Source organism: Podarcis vaucheri (genome assembly GCF_965113315.1).
Source record: "Podarcis vaucheri genome assembly, chromosome: 5".
Taxonomy (NCBI): Eukaryota; Metazoa; Chordata; class Lepidosauria; order Squamata; family Lacertidae; genus Podarcis; species Podarcis vaucheri.
In genome coordinates, this window is record NC_138763.1 from 64,958,173 (window position 1) to 64,975,830 (window position 17,658).

At 43.2% G+C, this 17,658-nt stretch overlaps 1 protein-coding gene across 5 annotated transcripts in view; it reads left to right on the top strand.

Annotated features, from left to right (window-relative positions):
• Positions 1-17,658, top strand: part of BLNK (B cell linker) — a 99,181-nt gene that overhangs the window by 67,891 nt on the left and 13,632 nt on the right. For all 5 annotated transcript variants that reach the window (XM_082224896.1, XM_082224894.1, XM_082224895.1 and 2 more), the window contains 7 exons: positions 1,055-1,089; positions 2,333-2,486; positions 3,995-4,152; positions 7,335-7,422; positions 7,680-7,775; positions 16,515-16,540; positions 17,118-17,143. In XM_082224896.1, coding sequence (XP_082081022.1) covers positions 1,055-1,089; positions 2,333-2,486; positions 3,995-4,152; positions 7,335-7,422; positions 7,680-7,775; positions 16,515-16,540; positions 17,118-17,143 — 583 coding nt within the window. The remainder of the gene's footprint in view (positions 1-1,054; positions 1,090-2,332; positions 2,487-3,994; positions 4,153-7,334; positions 7,423-7,679; positions 7,776-16,514; positions 16,541-17,117; positions 17,144-17,658) is intronic.

Genomic DNA, 17,658 nt, shown 5'->3' on the forward strand with positions numbered 1-17,658 from the left:
TAGGGAGTTTGGGGCTTATAAAGGAAGGTGAGGGGCAAGTCACATGTATCTTGCCCTTGGGGGTGCCCGTTCCTTGGTGGGGGCCCATGCAGTTGGCCCCTACCCAGATGGTTGGGTTAATTAAAAGTTATATCAGCTACATGGAAACCACTCACAGAAGTGGTTCCAACATAGCTTAGGGTAATGTTTAAATGGGCACCTAATGACTTCATTGCAGAGCTGATCATAAGTGTCATGCAGCTAACGTGAACACTGCATCCCTATTAAGAAATTTGAATCATTACCTTGGCTATTAGATGTGAAAAGGCAGGCCGCAGAAAAGCTGCCTCAGCTAAAAGATAAGAAGTACCTGATGAAACATAACCCTTTGCTAGCTTTCAGAATAGTATTTAGGAAGCCTCAGGAGAAAAGTAGTACTGTACCACATTTAGACATCGGAGGCTGTGATTTAAGAAAGAGCAGTTTTGGATGCCCATTATACACAGTGCCTTGGCCTCAGATTTCCTGAGTAACATTTTGCAAGATGTTTCCTCTCCGTGGTTCCTGTTTAAATGGAGATGCTGACTTTCTTCAAGAAGAGGGATGCCTGCATGTGCCTCGTTCCTGTCAGAAGATTGTATTAATGTCTCATGCAAATGGTGTGCAGGCAAGGGATAGGAAATCAGTGTTGCAGACTGCCTAGCATACAGCTATTGGGGATGGATGGTCAGGCATGCAGGCTTCCACTGGGAAAAACGATAGCTGCAAATATCACAGCATCTGACAGCCTATGAGAAGTGGCCAAGAAGATAAACAAAGGGGAGGGGGAGCAGCTTTCCCCCTTTGCCATAAAATGCAAATGCTGTATATTGTAGCACATGGTTATCGAATTGTGTCCTCAAGTGCCAGTTCATTTCACTACCGTAAATCTAAGTTACAGTATTAGCTAGCTGTATGAACACCTCACTTAGGAGCATTTTGTAGACAGAGTTTTGCAAGAAGGAAGTATTTGACATCTTGCTCACCTGCATGCTGTTCAGTGGCTAGCAAACTAATTTTATTTGTTTTTACGCAGAGGCAGAGGAAGAGGAACAGTGGTCAGATGAATTTGTAAGTATATTCATCACACTTCCACCATTGCACCTAAATAACTATAAATCTGAGTTGTGGAATTTTTGACTCCAAACCATCTATTTTTGCTTCCGTTTATATAAATGATATTATCAGTCTTCTAGTCACACTCTTGAAGAGCTGGAGATGTGTGTATGTGTGTGTGTGTCTGCATTACTACCAAAATGCTCACAGCAGTGGTCTTGTGTCTGGATAATAAGAAGTTGTCGCTTAGATCAGAACTGGAGTTGGGAGTCCAATAACATCCGGAGGGTCACAGGTTCCCTATTCCTGACCTATGTAGTTCTGATCCCACCACCCATTTCCTCCAGCACCACTGCATGACAAATGCTGATAAGGTCTGCTATTTAGTACTGTCACACCGCCTCACTGGCTGCCATTAGGATTCGCCACAGGGCATAAAAACCCACTGAGTGTGCTACCAGCAAAAAAGTCACCACTGGTCCTCTATTCAAATTATTTCTTGCCTTGTTTTCCCTGAAACCCACACCCACACTGATCCTCTGCACCCAGGGTGGGGAACATCAGGCCCATGGTCCAAATGTGTACCTCCAAGTCTTTGCATTTGGCCCTTGGGACTGTCCTCAAGCAAAACACCCACAAGCCACACACAGCCTTCTTTCTTGTCTGGAATGGGTCCTTGACCCCCTGTGGTAAGGTTTCTGGCCTGGAAGGAGAATGGAGGTGTTTGTATATAGAAGCATCTGACTTTTGCATAGCTGGAATGTAACCTGGGCATGTGATCAGAGTCCCATTCTTTGCTTAGCCCACTTTTGCAACTGCCCCTGCTCTGCAGCTCTCAGAAGGTGGCCTATGAAGGCATGTAGCCCTTTGCCTGTAGTGTCCCTGCCCCTGCTTTTCCCCATAATCGTGGGCTGCTTTGTAAACTCAGGACAGGTTTAGATTGACAGCTGAAGATGTGGATTGTCCTGGAAAATATTGCATCCAAGTTGTTTATTGAGCGCTGGGGAATGTTCTCATGTTGTGACTAGTCTCTGGCAGCCCATTCACATCTACAGGTAATCATTACACATCACAGGGGACTAATCATGTGTAAACACAGAATTAAAAGACTTTGGGGGAGCTGCTTACATTTTGGGGTGGTGTTAAAAATAAATGATACTGTGACATATCTCAACCCAATGCACATATTCTCTCTAAGAGTTGCATCTTACAGGGTTCTAAGAAAATGAATGATGCCCTATTTTTATTTTTTTTTTAGGATAGTGATTATGAGAATCCTGATGACCACTCTGATCCTGAGATGTACGTGGTTCCCACCGAAGAAAACCCTGATGACAGCTATGAGCCCCCACCAAGCGAGCAGGAAAAGAAGATTCCAGCAGCCTTCTCATGTGCTGGAGGAGAATATGCAGGTAATCTTTATGCCTCATTCTATGAACCTGTTTTCCTATTCCAGAACATAATGAATGGCATAGAATTTGAAGGAAGCAGGAGGGATTTAAATGTGGTCACACCCCGTTTCCCCGATCTCCTAATCAGGGCTGAGCCTCAGTAAGATGATATTCCTGCATTCCTAACTCCCACCTTACAATTGTTTCCTTCATGTATCTGCCAAAGTGGGCTTGAGTCCATGAAAGCTCATGTCACAGTAAGTAAGTTGGCCTTTAAAGGCCACAAGCCCTTTGTTGTCAGCTGAGGTTACAGTACCGCTCCCTCGCCCTTTTAATGGCACACACAAGTCTAGGGTCATTCATTGGGTGCTTTTCTGTGAGGTGGAAAATTAAATTATAACAGAACTCAGAGCTGAGCTGCACATGACACCATTCACAAAATTAGCCCAAGTGACTTTTTAAAAGTCAATTTCAAGGGCAATCTGGACCAAGGGGGCAGAGGGAGTCCAGATCAGGCTCCCCACATCTGCAATCGACTTTTAAAATGCCAGTCAAAGAAAAGTCCACAATATTATCCCCACCCCAAGATATGAAGTTCCTGTCAAAACAATGAAGGGGTTTTTAAAAAATATAGCTTGTTATTAAACAAAAAGGCTTTATTTTATTTTTAAAATTGCTGTGCAAGCTGATATGGAAAATATTCAGAACGCTCAGTTCTCTCAGTGGTATTGTTTTCTCAAAAGTGATCAATTCCAGGAGTCAGATGATTTTTATGACTTCCCATTCCGTTGCCGGGGAGTCGAGGGTAGGAGGTATTTACAGCGCCCAGTTTTAAAACCATGCATTTTATGTCAATCCCCAGAAGTGTTTTTTGGCTGGGATCTTAGGGAGGGTTTCAAGCACAAGTAACTTTGACTGTTGATCCAGTCGTGGTAAGTATGTCATATTCAAAGTAGTTTTGGATGTGTTACTGTGCGGGGGGGGGGTGGAAATAGACATAATCTTGTACAGTCTGTTGCTTCTTAAATCAGACAGGGATGCAGATAACCAGAGAGCACAATATACTGAACCTGCTTTGCAGTCACACTAAACCATAATAGAAATAAGCTACAGTTAATATGTATGAGCAGCATGCTGTTACGCACTGCCGAAACCAATCCTGCTATGTTGTTAGAAAACAAGCCATAGTCTGGCTTGGCATGTCAACTTAACCAAGGCTTATGGTTTGTTTGGTAGAAACAAACCACAAGCCCAAGTTCAGATGTCCCAACTAGCCAGACAGCACAGCTGGAGTGGGAGAGGAGTGATGGACTCATAGTTTCAGCAGCACGCTGTTCATTCACATTAAACCATTGTTTTTAACTATGGTTTAATGCACCTCAGGTCAGTTACATGTCCTGTTCCCTGTACATCAGTCGCACGTCTGAAACTGATCTCAGTCTATAAGTAGACTAGATCAAAATGGAAGGGGATGGAGGCACCCTTTTGAAAGTTAAGGATTCTTACTGGATTTTCTTTCTCGTTTACAGACAACAAGCGGCCTAGTCCACAGAAGCCTTGGCCCATCACCAAACCACTGCCTACTTTGCCAAGCAACTCTTTATCCAAACCAAAGAAACTGGCCACTTTGCCCTTGCCACCTGCTGCTCTCAGGCCAATACAACCACCTAAGCCTAAGGATGATGAGGTAACGCTGACAGATAAATCGGGATAGTTATTAGATACAAAAGTTAGGCACAGCCACCTTAAGAATGAATCCTCTTGACCATGGTGATAGAGGGGTCACAATTTAAAATAATAAAAATGATGACAGTAATGATTGAAAAATTATTGTTCTAGGACCATTTGCACGTTTTATGAATTTAGCACATTTCACATTCTCTACATACAAAGGATTCAGTAGTAGAAGGGAGAGTTGTAGGAAGCTGCATGCTTATTCCTGTAAATAATATTACCCTGGCACTAACAAGGCACTTCACATACAGTTTATTTATAAAAGCAGGAGGAACAGAATGCAGATCAAGATAATCAAGGCATAGGGAATAGGCACACAACTAGTGGCAGAAGTCAAATATTAGACTCTCTCACTTGCTGTTGTTCTTAAAATAATAAAATAAAAGGAAATAATAGTAGTTATTAATCTATTATTATTATTATTATTATTATTATTATTATTATTATTATCTTCTTCTTCATCATCATACTAATCTTAAATCCCTGGGACTGGGGTCACTGTTAAAGTGATTGTACCATCTGAGGTCTTACAAACCCTCATATGCTCAAAGTGGAGACGTGCGAATGGTCTCATTTAACAGAATGGCAGTGTGTTCATTTATTGTTTGAAGCATTCATTGCATTGCTCACCCAGTGCTCACATCACTTGTCATACTCCCACAGTTGTACTAAAACCTCTAGAAGAGAAAGGCTCAGAACAGGTTCTCAACCCAGACCTGTCACTCCAATCCTCGTGTAGGAGCTCGGATGTTCTCTGTGCAGTTCTGGAAGATCGAGGGATGTTCTGCTCCTTTCAGTATTCAGAGGATGTGCCCATATTAAATGGGAATGATGTATGTGTGGAGCATTCTCTGCCGTTGAAGAAAACTAGCTGCTCCTGCACATGTGGAGGTCTTTGTGTGTCCACAAGAGGCCCCATGGAGCTTTGACTAATGGGCAGTGAGTCACCCCCAAATTATTCACATGCAGTCGCAGTCAGACATCATCCATTCCCAGTATTACATTCTGTCCTTATAACAAACAGCCTTGGTCCCGCATACATTACGGAGCATCATTCTCCCGTCCTTTCTTCTTCTTTGGTTATTTCTTTGTCTTAAGGCTTGATACATTCATACACCAATCCAGGAAGAAATGCTACAGAACAAGAAGGAAGAAAACTATTCATATATCAAATACAATTCATACACAGTTGATGCACCGAGTTTATTTTTTTATGAATTTGTCTTGTTTTTATGATGCTCTTTGGTCATATTCCCAGGGCAGTTGGCAAAATAAAAACCCACCCCAAGCCCCAAAACAATTAAACTGTAAATACAACTGTGTTACTGCTGTAAATACATTTTGCAGAATGCAAAACAAAAAGGGGAACCTGGTTCGTACAAGTAATAAAGCAGGTGCAACAAGTTTTAATTTCAGTTTAGTACATTGTTTTCCAAAACACTGATACAAGGATTCTGTCCTGTTGAAAATTTAAGAATGGGTTCCCTAAATGAAAAGGTAGCAAATTGTTAGCTTTGAATGTCATTGTTATTATTATTGCATTTTTACTGCCAAGAGGGGAGGGATAGACACGTGAGATTTTCTGACTTAGGTCCCAAAAGAAGCTTCCATCTGAGCGATCTGACCACATCGCTCAGTGGTCTCAAATTGATTAATAATTGCAGAAAAAAATCCTTTTGGAAACCAACAAGGAGAAGTCACCTACTTGTACAGAGCAGACATGGCAAACCTTTGGCCCTCCAGTGCAGCTGAACTATTAACTCCCATCAGTCCCAGCAAGTATGGCCCAATGGCTAGAGATTACGGGAGTTGCAGTTCAGCAACATCTGGAGGGCCAGAGGTTCCCCAAATTTTCTGTAGAGGATAATTAAATCATAGCTGTTAGCTCAACTGCTATTTATTTGTTGTTGGGTCCATAGCCAGCCTGCTGTCTCAAAATCCCTCACAGCATCTTACAACGTATAGTTAAAAACATTAAGCCAAGCATTGTAAAAGCACAAGTAAAGTAGTACCAAAATCTTAACTAAACCAACAACCTAAAACAGTTGAAATCACCCATAGGTCTGTATGGAGCTGTATGGCAGCCATGATGCAATGGACCACACTGCATCTCAGTCCCTCCCCAACTTCAGAATGGCCCAGCCATTCAGTATTGCACCTGATGCCATGCTCAGAGTGGACTCATTGAAATCAATGGACTGAAGATTGTTGTTACTTACTTAATTCCATTCATGTCAATTCATTCATTCTTGAGTCAAATACAACTCAAAGGTCTCAAAAGGGCCAGTTTTTATCAACTACAGTCAAACCTCTTCTTACGTCCGCCTCCGCTTGCGTCCATTTCTCCCAACGTCTGCGGCAAACCCAGAACTAACCGTCGGGTTTGCTGCCGTTTGCACATGCACAGAAGCGGGAAATCACTGCCTGCGCACAACGGCGCCTCTCCCAGCGACCCATTTTGACCTCCGGACAGACCTCCGGAACGGATTATGGTCGCAGGTAGAGGTTCCACTGTACTTAAAATCCTGGTGATGGATGTCAAGCAAGCAGACCTCTTTCTTCCATTATTCAGGTGCTCCCACAGAAAAACCCATGCTTCTAGCGCAAGACAGCTTCAGCACATACATGACATAAAACCCAAAACAATCAATTAATCTTGGTTCACTGGGTATTTATGGGAGAGGTTTCCCAAGCTTAGACCTTTGTGCGTGTTTTTTCATCGTCTCATAAAGACAATTATCTAGGTGACATACTACATCTTCCATGTGTAAAACAAGGCTAAAACACAACACTGAATCCATTATAAAATAATGAAACAAACAACAGCCATAGCAATGCAACTTTATAACATGAAAAGAGAACAAAAACGTACCGACCACCATCAACCAGCAGAGATGAATGTTAAAATGATCGGAAGGGGGTTTTCCTCCCTAGGAGACTGGCTATTAATGGCTTTGCCAGGACAGAAAAGATAACAGTGGCACTTTCTACATCCCATTTATTTCACAGGAGAAATCTAATCGTGTGCTGAGAGCTCCGCATTGAAACCGCAGGGGAACGCACAATAGTCTCTGGCTGGGTCATGTGCTATTTTATACATACCCTATATTAACTCATCTCTGCATTTTCCTTCAGGCAGATTACGTTGTACCTCTAGAAAATGACGATGAAGAAGATAATTATATTCAACCCACAGAAGAGAGCACTCCACCGCCTAAAAAACGTAAGCATCTGGGTTGTTGTTTTTTTACACACAACTTCATGAAGCCAACCAAGTGGGCAAGGTATTGGATCTGAAACGTGTAGGACTCCATTTCTGTCCAACAGACGGGGCTGGTATATTGCTTGCAGCATAAAAGAGAAAAATTCAGTTTCGAACAATTTTAAGGAAACCAATTTAGCCAAAAACACTATCCCCCGATACATGTGACTTTGGTTTTCATTAGTGTGACATGCCTATGTTTCTTTCATCATTTTAAGCCCCAGTGGTGAACAGATTGATCAAGCCCATGCAAAAACTCGATCCTCCCAGTTCGCCAGCATTGCCTCCTGTTCCTGCATCGCCTTCAACATTAGGTATGAAAGAATGTGTATTAGTATAATTATAAACACCATTGTATATGTTTTGAAGTTGTGGTTACATTTTGCAGTCCTTTTAAAAAGCCATCATAAAAGCAAAATCTAGGTTTGTACATACATACATATATATATATATATATATGCAGGTTTTGGTGTCTTCGGGTGTCTTCCCGTGTAAGAGTCGGGGTGTCTGTGCGACGTTTCGACGAGGTCTCACTCGTCATCTTCAGGCTGGTGCTTTCGGCTTCTTGTTACTGGAACAGAGCAGAGTCTGGTGTTTGAGTTCCTATAAATACTGTTGAGGGGTGTGGTGTATAGCCTCCAACGTTCTGGGTAGAGAGGAAGTTCCTAGATTAGTGTGCCTTTTCTTCTTTTGTTCCTTAATTACTTGAGGGATATCTTGGGTGATTTCATGAGTGATATTCTGAATATCACTGGGTGGGTCATTAATTACTTGAGGGATATCTTGGGTGATTTCATGAGTGATATTCTGAATATCACTGGGTGGGTCATTAAGTGTAGATTAGATTGCTAAAGCTCTCGTGTCTTGACCTCTTGAGCTTGTGAAGAGTTTTTCTGAGAAGATGGCTGTGCTGCATTTAGTTGTGCTCTGGCTTGGCTTCGTGTATAGGGGCGAGCTATGGTTTTGTGCCTTGTGCCAGCCAGATCTGTGTAGGGATTGCAGGGGGGTGCAGCATCCGGAGGTGCCACTATAGTTTGGTTGCTGGATGGAGTCTGTAATATGTCTGTGGAGAGGGTCTGGATTTGGGTCTGGTGTGGTTGATTGGTGACGGCGTTCTGTGTGCCTCTGGTTCTGGTGTCGGTTTTTGTGGGGAGGGCTAATTTCCAGATGTCTGGCAGGCGGGACGTGTCGTCACGCTTGTTCATGTTGTGAGGGTGTTTCTCTATCTCGATGGCTTCCATGATTATTCTCTTGTGGTGATGTTCCATGTTAAAGAGCAATTTGGAATCTGCAAAATTAATTTCGTGTCCTGTTTCTTTCATGTGTTGGAAAAGAGAGGAAGTTTTTTCTTCTTTTTTGACGGCATTCTTGTGTTCTGCGATACGTGCATTTATTCGTCTGTTTGTTTGTCCAATGTACGTGGCTGGGCAGACTTTGCAGGGTATTTCATAGACCCCTTGGTTTTCCAGCTGGATTTTGTCTTTTGGGTTTCTGAGGATATTGGCTATTTTTTGGTTGGTGCAGAAGGCTGTTTTGATATTGTGTTTATGGAGGATTTTGCTGATTTTGTCTGTAGTGCCCTTGATATAAGGAAGGAGGGCCATGCCATTGTTTTCTTCTGTGTCTTGGTTTTTGGGGGGTGTTTCTTTTTGGATTAGCTTCGTAACCCTGTTTTTCTGGTATCCATTGGCGATTAACACATTTGAGAGATTCTGTAACTCAGTTGTCAAGTGGTCTTTGTCAGCCAGGCGTTTGGTTCTGGAGATGAGAGTCTTGGCTACGGAGTTTATTTGTGCAGGGTGGTGGTGTGATTGTGCATGTAAGTAACGGTTGGTGTGTGTTTTTTTCCGGTAGATAGTGTGTCCTAGGGAGCCATCAGGTTTTTTGTAGATTAGGACGTCAAGAAAGGGGAGTTGGTTGTTGTCTTCTATTTCCATAGTGAATTGTATTTTGGGGTGTAGGCTGTTGAGATGTGTGAGGAAGCTATCTAGTTTTTCTTTTCCGTGTGGCCAAATTACAAAGGTGTCGTCAACATATCTGAGCCAAAGTTTGGGTTTGTGTTCTGACTTGTCTAAAGCATTGGTTTCAAAGTGTTCCATGTACAGATTTGCGATGACCGGTGAGAGGGGTGATCCCATGGGTGCTCCTTCTATCTGTTTGTATCTTTGTCCATTGTGGATGAAGTACGTGTTGGTTAGGCAGTGGTTGGTCAGGTCCAGGATGTATTTGGGAGGGTTGTATTTGTTTTGAATGGCTGTCAAGGCTTCATTAATGGGCACTTGAGTGAAGAGAGATACAACATCGAAGCTCACAAGTAGGTCATCGGGATGTAGGTATTGTTTCTTTATTGTTTCTATGAACTGGAAGGAGTTAGTAACGTGTGAAGCGATGGATTCTGCATAGGGCTGAAGTTGCTTAGCGAGAAATTTAGCGAGATTTTGTAGAGGTGAGCCTATGGAGCTGACTATTGGTCTGAGTGGTGTTCCTTCTTTGTGTATCTTGGGGAGACCGTAGAGTTTGGGGCATATATATATGCTTTCGTAGATTTTCACGGGTACAGGAATGCAGGTTTTGGTGTCTTCGGGTGTCTTCCCGTGTAAGAGTCGGGGTGTCTGGGCGACGTTTCGACGAGGTCTCACTCGTCATCTTCAGGCTGGTGCTTTCGGCTTCTTGTTACTGGAACAGAGCAGAATCTGGTGTTTGAGTTCCTATAAATACTGTTGAGGGGTGTGGTGTATAGCCTCCAACGTTCTGGGCAGAGAGGAAGTTCCTAGATTAGTGTGCCTTTTCTTCTTTTGTTCCTTAATTACTTGAGGGATATCTTGAGTGATTTCATGAGTGATATTCTGAATACCACTGGGTGGGTCATTAAGTGTGCTGCATTTAGTTGTGCTCTGGCTTGGCTTCGAGATAGAGAAACACCCTCACAACATGAACAAGCGTGACGACACGTCCCGCCTGCCTGACATCTGGAAATTAGCCCTCCCCACAAAAACCGACACCAGAACCAGAGGCACACAGAACGCCGTCACCAATCAACCACACCAGACCCAAACCCAGACCCTCTCCACAGACATACTACAGACTCCATCCAGTAGCCAAACTATAGTGGCACCTCCGGATGCTGCACCCCCCTGCAATCCCTACACAGATCTGGCTGGCACAAGGCACAAAATTACAGCTCGCCCCTATACACGAAGCCAAGCCAGAGCACAACTAAATGCAGCACAGCCATCTTCTCAGAAAAACTCTTCACAAGCTCAAGAGGTCAAGACACGAAAGCTTTAGCAACTAATCTACACTTAATGACCCACCCAGTGGTATTCAGAATATCACTCATGAAATCACTCAAGATATCCCTCAAGTAATTAAGGAACAAAAGAAGAAAAGGCACACTAATCTAGGAACTTCCTCTCTGCCCAGAACGTTGGAGGCTATACACCACACCCCTCAACAGTATTTATAGGAACTCAAACACCAGATTCTGCTCTGTTCCAGTAACAAGAAGCCGAAAGCACCAGCCTGAAGATGACGAGTGAGACCTCGTCGAAACGTCGCCCAGACACCCCGACTCTTACACGGGAAGACACCCGAAGACACCAAAACCTACATTCCTGTACCCGTGAAAATCTACGAAAGCAAATATCTCACCTCTACGGGGAGGAAACCTTCCAGCTGACAAGAACCTACGAGAAACTAGAAATCCGAAGAGCCACCATCTTATGTGATCTCCTGTTCCTACGCAATTGCCGAGACAACAACTTAACTCCCACATGCTTCCAACTTAAATTCCACTCTAAAACCCCAGCTACCGAAAGGATCCTGAAACGAACTGAACTATCCCTAATCAGAAACGAAATACATAAGAAAAGATACCTACTAAACCAAACCAACAAAGATCTGCTCACTCTTCACCTCAAACTATGTAACAAAATCCACCCTGCACTCTGGGACAAATGCAAACAACTAGCCGTCTGGAGAGCTGAAACTGAGACCTCACATAAGACAGACAGACACACCAACAAACTCTACAAACTAGAGAAACGCCAGAAGCCCAGCCACCCTCCACAACAACCCATGAAACAAACAGTACATAACATATCAGACAGGATCCTCACCCCAACTGATACCAAAGTACTCTCCAAAGGTTTCAACTTTGCAGTCGCCCCGAGACGCATCCCCACGGAAAACATCATATGCGGAGTCGAAGCTAGCCTGACCAAAATCGACCCAGATGAAGCCAATAAAATCAGACTTGAAGTCACCAACATCCTCTGCTCCAGCAAACCACCCAGAAGCAATTTACACAAAGAAGAACAGAAAGCACTCACCAACCTGAGAAAAGACAACAACATAATCATTCTCCCAGCAGACAAAGGCAACGCCACTGTTGTGATGAACACATCGGACTACCAAGCAAAACTATCAAATCTACTCCAAGACCCTACCTACCAACCTATAAAAACAGATCCCACCACCTATCTGGAAAAAACCACCAAATCCAAAATAAAAGCCTCTCCTATCAGTGAAGAAATCCAGCTAAGAATCATCCCCAGAGAAAAATCATCCAGATGCCCCAAACTCTACGGTCTCCCCAAGATACACAAAGAAGGAACACCACTCAGACCAATAGTCAGCTCCATAGGCTCACCTCTACAAAATCTCGCTAAATTTCTCGCTAAGCAACTTCAGCCCTATGCAGAATCCATCGCTTCACACGTTACCAACTCCTTCCAGTTCATAGAAACAATAAAGAAGCAATACCTACATCCCGATGACCTACTTGTGAGCTTCGATGTTGTATCTCTCTTCACTCAAGTGCCCATTAATGAAGCCTTGACAGCCATTCAAAACAAATACAATCCCCCCAAATACATTCTGGACCTGACCAACCACTGCCTAACCAACACGTACTTCATCCACAATGGACAAAGATACAAACAGATAGAAGGAGCACCTATGGGATCACCCCTCTCACCGGTCATCGCAAATTTGTACATGGAACACTTTGAAACCAATGCTTTAGACAAGTCAGAACACAAACCCAAACTTTGGCTCAGATATGTTGACGACACCTTTGTAATTTGGCCACACGGGAAAGAAAAACTAGATAGCTTCCTCACACATCTCAACAGCCTACACCCCAAAATACAATTCACTATGGAAATAGAAGACAACAACCAACTCCCCTTTCTTGACGTCCTAATCTACAAAAAACCTGATGGCTCCCTAGGACACACTATCTACCGGAAAAAAACACACACCAACCGCTACTTACATGCACAATCACACCACCACCCTGCACAAATAAACTCCGTAGCCAAGACTCTCATCTCCAGAACCAAACGCCTGGCTGACAAAGACCACTTGACAACTGAGTTACAGAATCTCTCAAATGTGTTAATCGCCAATGGATACCAGAAAAACAAGGTTACGAAGCTAATCCAAAAAGAAACACCCCCCAAAAACCAAGACACAGAAGAAAACAATGGCATGGCCCTCCTTCCTTATATCAAGGGCACTACAGACAAAATTAGCAAAATCCTCCATAAACACAATATCAAAACAGCCTTCTGCACCAACCAAAAAATAGCCAATATCCTCAGAAACCCAAAAGACAAAATCCAGCTCGAAAACCAAGAGGTCTATGAAATACCCTGCAAAGTCTGCCCAGCCACGTACATTGGACAAACAAACAGACGAATAAATGCACGTATCGCAGAACACAAGAATGCCGTCAAAAAAGAAGAAAAAACTTCCTCTCTTTTCCAACACATGAAAGAAACAGGACACGAAATTAATTTTGCAGATTCCAAATTGCTCTTTAACATGGAACATCACCACAAGAGAATAATCATGGAAGCCATCGAGATAGAGAAACACCCTCACAACATGAACAAGCGTGACGACACGTCCCGCCTGCCTGACATCTGGAAATTAGCCCTCCCCACAAAAACCGACACCAGAACCAGAGACACACAGAACGCCGTCACCAATCAACCACACCAGACCCAAACCCAGACCCTCTCCACAGACATACTACAGACTCCATCCAGTAGCCAAACTATAGTGGCACCTCCGGATGCTGCACCCCCCTGCAATCCCTACACAGATCTGGCTGGCACAAGGCACAAAATTACAGCTCGCCCCTATACACGAAGCCAAGCCAGAGCACAACTAAATGCAGCACAGCCATCTTCTCAGAAAAACTCTTCACAAGCTCAAGAGGTCAAGACACGAAAGCTTTAGCAACTAATCTACACTTAATGACCCACCCAGTGGTATTCAGAATATCACTCATGAAATCACTCAAGATATCCCTCAAGTAATTAAGGAACAAAAGAAGAAAAGGCACACTAATCTAGGAACTTCCTCTCTGCCCAGAACGTTGGAGGCTATACACCACACCCCTCAACAGTATTTATAGGAACTCAAACACCAGATTCTGCTCTGTTCCAGTAACAAGAAGCCGAAAGCACCAGCCTGAAGATGACGAGTGAGACCTCGTCGAAACGTCGCCCAGACACCCCGACTCTTACACGGGAAGACACCCGAAGACACCAAAACCTACATTCCTGTACCCGTGAAAATCTACGAAAGCATATATATATATATATATATATATATATATATATATATATTTAAGGGTGTTGGGAAACTGTGTCCCTCCAGATATTATCCCTGACCTGCAATCATCCATAACCATTGGCAGTCCTCCTTGAATTTGCAGCAACCTCGGGGCTGATTTTGCATCATAAGTCCTCCTGGATCTACTATATTGCCAACTAGAGGAAATAGCTCACTGTTTTGTCTGATAAGACTAGCAGGCTTCATTAATGCTGTACAGTGAGAGCCAGTGTGGTGTAGTGGTTAAGAGCGGTAGTCACGTAATCTGGGAAACCGGGTTCGTGTCTCCGCTCCTCCACATGCAGCTGCTGGGTGACCTTGGGCCAGTCACACTTCTGTGAAGTCTCTCAGCCCCACTCACCTCACAGAGTGTTTGTTGTGGGGGAGGAAGGGAAAGGAGAATGTTAGCCGCTTTGAGACTCCTTAAAGGGAGTGAAAGGCGGGATATCAAATCCAAAACAGTGTAAACAAGCCACGCCAGAGAAGGGAGTTTTTTCTACGCACATTGTTTGGAACGTCAGAAAGTTCATTCATAGTACTCCTTTCAGTTTCTTTGGATGGTAACAATAACTTTGCTTTCAAATAAAACAGCACCCCCTAGTGGAATTTATTAATGCTACGACTATCCCTACTTTCATCCTTTGCATCAATGACATTATTATTTAACACATAGTTAGGAAAGCTGGATTTGAATAATTTTTCCAACCAATTCCTTCTAATAAGTGAACATACACTTAGCCATAACAGACAGTACAACATTGCAAGACAAAAGTTTGACTTTGTTCCTGCTGAAATCGATGGGATTTAACTCATTTGTCCTCTCGCATTGATTTCAGTGAGGCCTGAATTCACATAATTTAGTCTGTATTCAAGTCAGAAAAAAATAGAGCTTTGATAAAATGAAGTATGTTAGTAACATGCTTAAGAATTTTTTGCAAGGATCCTAAGATAAGTGAGCAGAAAACTTAACAGAAGGAAAATTTTCCATTCCCTCCCCTCAGCCTATATCCCCTTAAAACAGTGATGGCCAAACTTGGCCCTCCAGCTGTTTGGGGACTACAATTCCCATCATCCCTGACCATTGGTCCTGTTAGCTAGGGATGATGGGAGTTGTAGTCCCAAAACAGCTGGAGGGCCAGGTTTGGCCATCACTGCCTTAAAAGCTTTTCTGAGATGTCAGGGGACCTTCTTCAGTAATATGGGGTGGACACATGGGGGGCGGGACTGTTCAGGAAGAACAGTTCCTGTTATGAGCCCCATGGAAACACCTTGACAGGAGTTGGTCCAATGGGGAGGAGGGGTGGGAAGAGAGATGGGAACTGGAGGACTCTGACCCTGCAGGAGGGTCCCAGCAGATTGGGAGGTGCTGACATAGACCTGGGGAAAGGGCCGCGTTGGTTGCCAGGAATACAGCCTGCCTTAGGGTCATCTGATACTCCCAAGTGTAATGTCTTAGCCAGTTGATGTGACTCTGTTGCTACTCCCAGCCAGCAAAGAGCCACTCTCCCAAGGGGAGGCACAGAGGGATCAATCAGACAGTGAGCTGGCACTGTCACCACCAGGGAAATTGCACCAGAGCAAACAGACTCCCTCAACGTGCTCTCAGAAGTGCATGCATGTTTGACCAGGCCCAAACCTTGGGACATCACAGTGCCTTCAGGAAGCCCTCTGGCAGCACCTGAGGATAATAGCTCTCTCCTGCTGTTTGCATTCAGACACATGCTGCCTCCAAACCTGGAAGTAGCACATAGCCACAATGACAAGTACCCAGTGATAGCCTTATGCTCCACAGGGTTTGTCCAGTCCAGGGATCACCAAACTTTGGGGCAGTGGGCAACCTTGGAATTTTGAGAAACTGCCATGGGCACCAGTCCAAAATTGGCTGCTAATGGGGCATGGCATAGCAGAGACTATCAACTGCATAAATGAAGGTGTCCATCACACTTTTGAAAAGAAGAGCCCAGGGTGTGTTTCAGAAGATTAGGTTCTACCTAGCCATGAACTCTCGAGCTCTGCCATGCCTTCAGGATTTGTGACCTGTAACCCAACTTTTGTTTAGGCACTGTAGTGAATCTTGGAATAAAGACAACCCTTTGTCTTACCCAGCATTGTCAGTGAGGTCCCTGACTGTCCTTAGAGGTTTCTTTCTGTGAACGTCTTTCTTTTCACTTATCGTGGGACTGAAGCCAATGATGCTTAATATTGCTATTTTTTGTTTTAATCTGTTTCTAAATATCAGTGGCTTTTCACCTTTCAAAAACATTCTAGCATGATCTACAAGTATCAAATGTCCTGCCAAAACTGGTTATCATTAAAAAATAAAATAAAAATAGAACTCTCTCTATGTATAGTCATTCCTGTATCTATATTTGTGCATGCCTGTTTGGGGTTTTGTTTCTAACTGCGGAACATCCTTCTTTTTCCAGACGTCTATGAGATTCCCGAGGAAGAGGTAAGACCTTGTGTACATACCTTGAAAACCAAACGCTGCTTGAGTGCTAAAAACTCCATCTGCAAAAAATCTCACCTGTGCAGAAGGATCCTGTTTTTTATTGAAGAGAAGAAATGTTCCATGCCCAGAGTGGGAAATGGCATATGGTCCATTTTGTGCTCAGACGAAACCGTGTGCATGTTCAGAACGGTATTTCACACACTTGAAATATCAAATGGAATACATTCTGACCATACTAGACATGGAAGTTTCCTTGTATCTATAATATTGTGACGGGGGACTTCCAAGTCCCTTTCCATTTGCATCACTTCTTTCTCCTCATTGTCAGGAATGTTCTGTTCATAGTCCTCCTTCTAAGAGCAACTCCATCCAATACAGCTTATGTCTCTACTCTGTCCTCTTGTGGGGCAGGTTCTGTACAACCTGTCTTTTATTTGTATGGAGGGTTTTTTTAGGTTTTATTGGCTTGTTCAATTTTTTAATTGGTTTTAGTGTATATGCTGTGTTATAAATCACTGGGTAAAAGTGACTAAATAATAATATTATTAATAATAAACAATTCATTCTCTCCCTACAGGAAAAAGCACTCCCTCCATTGCCCAGGTAATGTGAAATCTGTGTGAAAATCTGTTTTAAAAAATTATTATGTGATTCCCTGCACAAGTGTATGTCCTCCTAGAGGTGTATTCATCTACTCCAGATACTTAAGGCACATTTAGATCAATGGTTTATGAACGGACTAGAATTCAACTCCACTTAAGTGGAAATAAGGTGGGGGGAGAGATCAAATGAGAGGGAGGTTTGGCTTTAGGCACCAGGCAAAAATGTTCCTCTTCAACCAGGCCTTGGACTGATTAACGTCCGATGCCCTTTTAAATGTGTTGTGGGAAGGGGCATCCTTGGTTTGTTTGTTTGTTGTTTTATGTTATTATGTTATGTTATTTTTGTGTTTTTTATATTGTATTTTTATGTTGTGAACCTCCCTGTGATCTACGGATGAAGGGCAGTATACAAATGTTAATAATAATAATAATAATAATAATAATAATAATAAACTAACACCTTTAGGATTATGGCCATAGTCATCTGACTGGTGTACCTTATTTGCAAACTGAAAC